The 2236-nt window shown below is 51.4% G+C and overlaps 1 protein-coding gene across 1 annotated transcript; it reads right to left on the bottom strand.

Moving 5' to 3' along the window:
* Nucleotides 1–427: 427 nt before the first annotated feature.
* On the bottom strand, nt 428–1622 carry LOC128802155 (olfactory receptor 14J1-like). The gene is made up of 2 exons (XM_053968370.1): nt 1361–1622; nt 428–975 (listed from the first exon to the last, which is right to left on the bottom strand). The coding sequence occupies exons 1-2, from the start codon at nt 1380–1382 to the stop codon at nt 428–430; spliced, it is 570 nt and encodes a 189-aa protein (XP_053824345.1). The 5' UTR covers nt 1383–1622.
* Nucleotides 1623–2236: the final 614 nt, after the last annotated feature.

The following is a 2236-nucleotide window of genomic DNA, read 5'->3' as shown; positions in this document are numbered from 1 at the left end:
TGCTGCTGCTGGCACAGCAGCTGTGCCAGCACTGATCTGCCCCCAGCTCTGCACACAGACATTGCTGCTGCAGCTCTAGAGAAGGCAACAAAAGGGGCATCTCTGCAAAAATACTTTGCTGGGAGATCCTTGAGTTCCTTTAAAGCCACGGAGAGTGCAGCCCCTCATTGACACAGTCTGTGGCTACAGGGAAGGTGGAGAGAAACAAAATGAGAAATGCCACAAGGAATGGCTTTTCTTTGTGGACAATACGTGAAAACTAATATAAAGGTAAAAAAAAACCCACAACCAAACCAACAAGAAGTATCAAAGATTACTTTTATTCCAAGTGATTTAGAGTCTATTACAATTGATTTGCCAGCACTTTAATGATCCTGAAATCATCCAGCCATCAGTGTCCACACTGCAGCCTTGAGCTCCTGGTTCCTCAGGCTGTAGATGAGGGGTTCAGGGCTGGAGGCACCACCGAGTACAGAACTGACAGTGCCAGTTCCATGGATGGGGAGGAGATGGAGAGGGGCTTCAGGCAGACAAATGTGCCAGTGGTGACAAACAGGGAGAGCATGGCCAGGTGAGGGAGGCAGGTGGAAAAGGCTTTGTGCCATCCCTGCTCAGAGGGGATCCTCAGCACGGCGCTGAAGATCTGCACATAGGAGAAAACAATGAACACAAAACATCCGAGTCCTAAACAGGCACTAACTGCAATGAACCCAAGTTCCCTGAGATAGGATGTGGAGCAGGTGAGCTTGAGGATCTGAGGGATTTCACAGAAGAAGTGGCCTAGGGCATTGTCCTGGCACAGGGGCAGGGAAAATGTATTGGCTGGGTTCAGCAGTGAAAAGAGAAAGCCACTGGCCCAGGCAGCTGCTGCCATGTGGGCACAAGCTCTGCTGCCCAGGAGGGTCCCGTAGTGCAGAGCTTTGCAGATGGGCATGTAGCGGTTGTAGCACATGATGGTCAGAAGGGAGAACTCTGCTGAAATGAAAAAGACAGAAAAAATAGTTGGACTGCACATCCTGTATAGGAGCTGGTCCTGGTGTCCCAGAGGGAATTGTGGATGGCTTTGGGGACAGTGGTGCAGATGGAGCCCAGGTGGCTGAGGGCCAGGTTGAGCAGAAAGAAGAACATGGGCGTGTGCAGTTGGTGGCCGCAGGCTCCGGCGCTGATGATGAGGCCGTTGCCCAGGAGGGCAGCCAGGGAGATGGCCAGCAAGAGGCAGAAGTGCAGGAGCTGCAGCTGCCACGTGTCTGCCAGTGCCAGCAGGAGGAAGTGGCTGATGGAGCTGCTGTTGGACATTGGCTGTGGCTGGGCATTGGCTTCTGCCCTGTGGAAAAAGACAGTGATGAGTTAGAGGAGATACCTGTAACCAAAATCAAAGCCATTTTTCCACCTCACGACTCAGCAGGAGTTTCTCCAATAAAGAAACAAAGCTTTTGCTGAAGCTCCCACTCTGCCCATGACAGGAGCTCCTGTGCCAGTCTGGGACATCCCGGCTCTTTGGCAGCCTGGGGACTCCTGGGATGTCACCGTGGAGCCCCCGTGAGTGCCTGTGACAGATCGGTGCCTTTGCAGCCCAAGGTGCCCTGGGATGTCACCATGGAATGGCTGTGACTGCCTCTGACCACACGGCTCTTTACCATCTCCAGAAGGCCCTGGGAGGTCTCCATGGAGCCCCTGTCTCTGTCTGTGACATTCCAGTTCTTGAACAGCCAGGAGACTCTTGGGAAGTCCCCATGGAACCCCTCTGAGGGCCTGTGGCAACTCGGTTCCTTCCTAGGCAATCATCACCAGCCCCCTGTGTCTGTGGTCAGTTTCCATGGCAACCTTCACCAGCCCCCTGTTCCTATGGTGGGGTGGTTTTGCATGGGAGGCGCTTATGGAAGAAATGCAAAGAGAAGCTGCTAGCAGTTTCCTCCATGTCTGACACAAAAAGCAATCAGTAATTAGCTTTGAGAATTGACAATCTGTTAAAGCCCTGAGAAAGCTGATAAGCCTCTGTGAACATGCATGTAAAAAAGGAAAAATCCTGGGAGATCCCTCTTTGTTTTCCAGCCGGATGGCCTGGCAAAAGAGTCAGAAAATACAGATATTGAGATGAGAACAAGATTTGAAATACCAAACCTTAATTACTGAGCACCTCGAAAGCAGTAATACAGCCAAGGTGAAAGCAATCCCCCCTTCTGATTAAACAATGCCCTTTACTTACAGATAGATCCAAAGGTCAAATGGAATGTTC

The sequence above is a fragment of the Vidua chalybeata genome, chromosome 34 (assembly GCF_026979565.1).
Source record: "Vidua chalybeata isolate OUT-0048 chromosome 34, bVidCha1 merged haplotype, whole genome shotgun sequence".
Taxonomy (NCBI): Eukaryota; Metazoa; Chordata; class Aves; order Passeriformes; family Viduidae; genus Vidua; species Vidua chalybeata.
The sequence above is the reverse complement of the archived record's forward strand: the minus strand, read 5'-3'. Positions and strand labels throughout refer to the sequence as shown.

Excerpts from the sequence above, each read along its gene's own strand:
- LOC128802155 (XM_053968370.1), bottom strand. The coding sequence starts at position 1,382 with ATGGCTTTGATTTTGGTTACAG. Across the intron at positions 976-1,360 it reads GGCTTTGATTTTGGTTACAG|CAGAGTTCTCCCTTCTGACC; the intron begins GTATCTCCTCTA and ends TTTTCATTTCAG.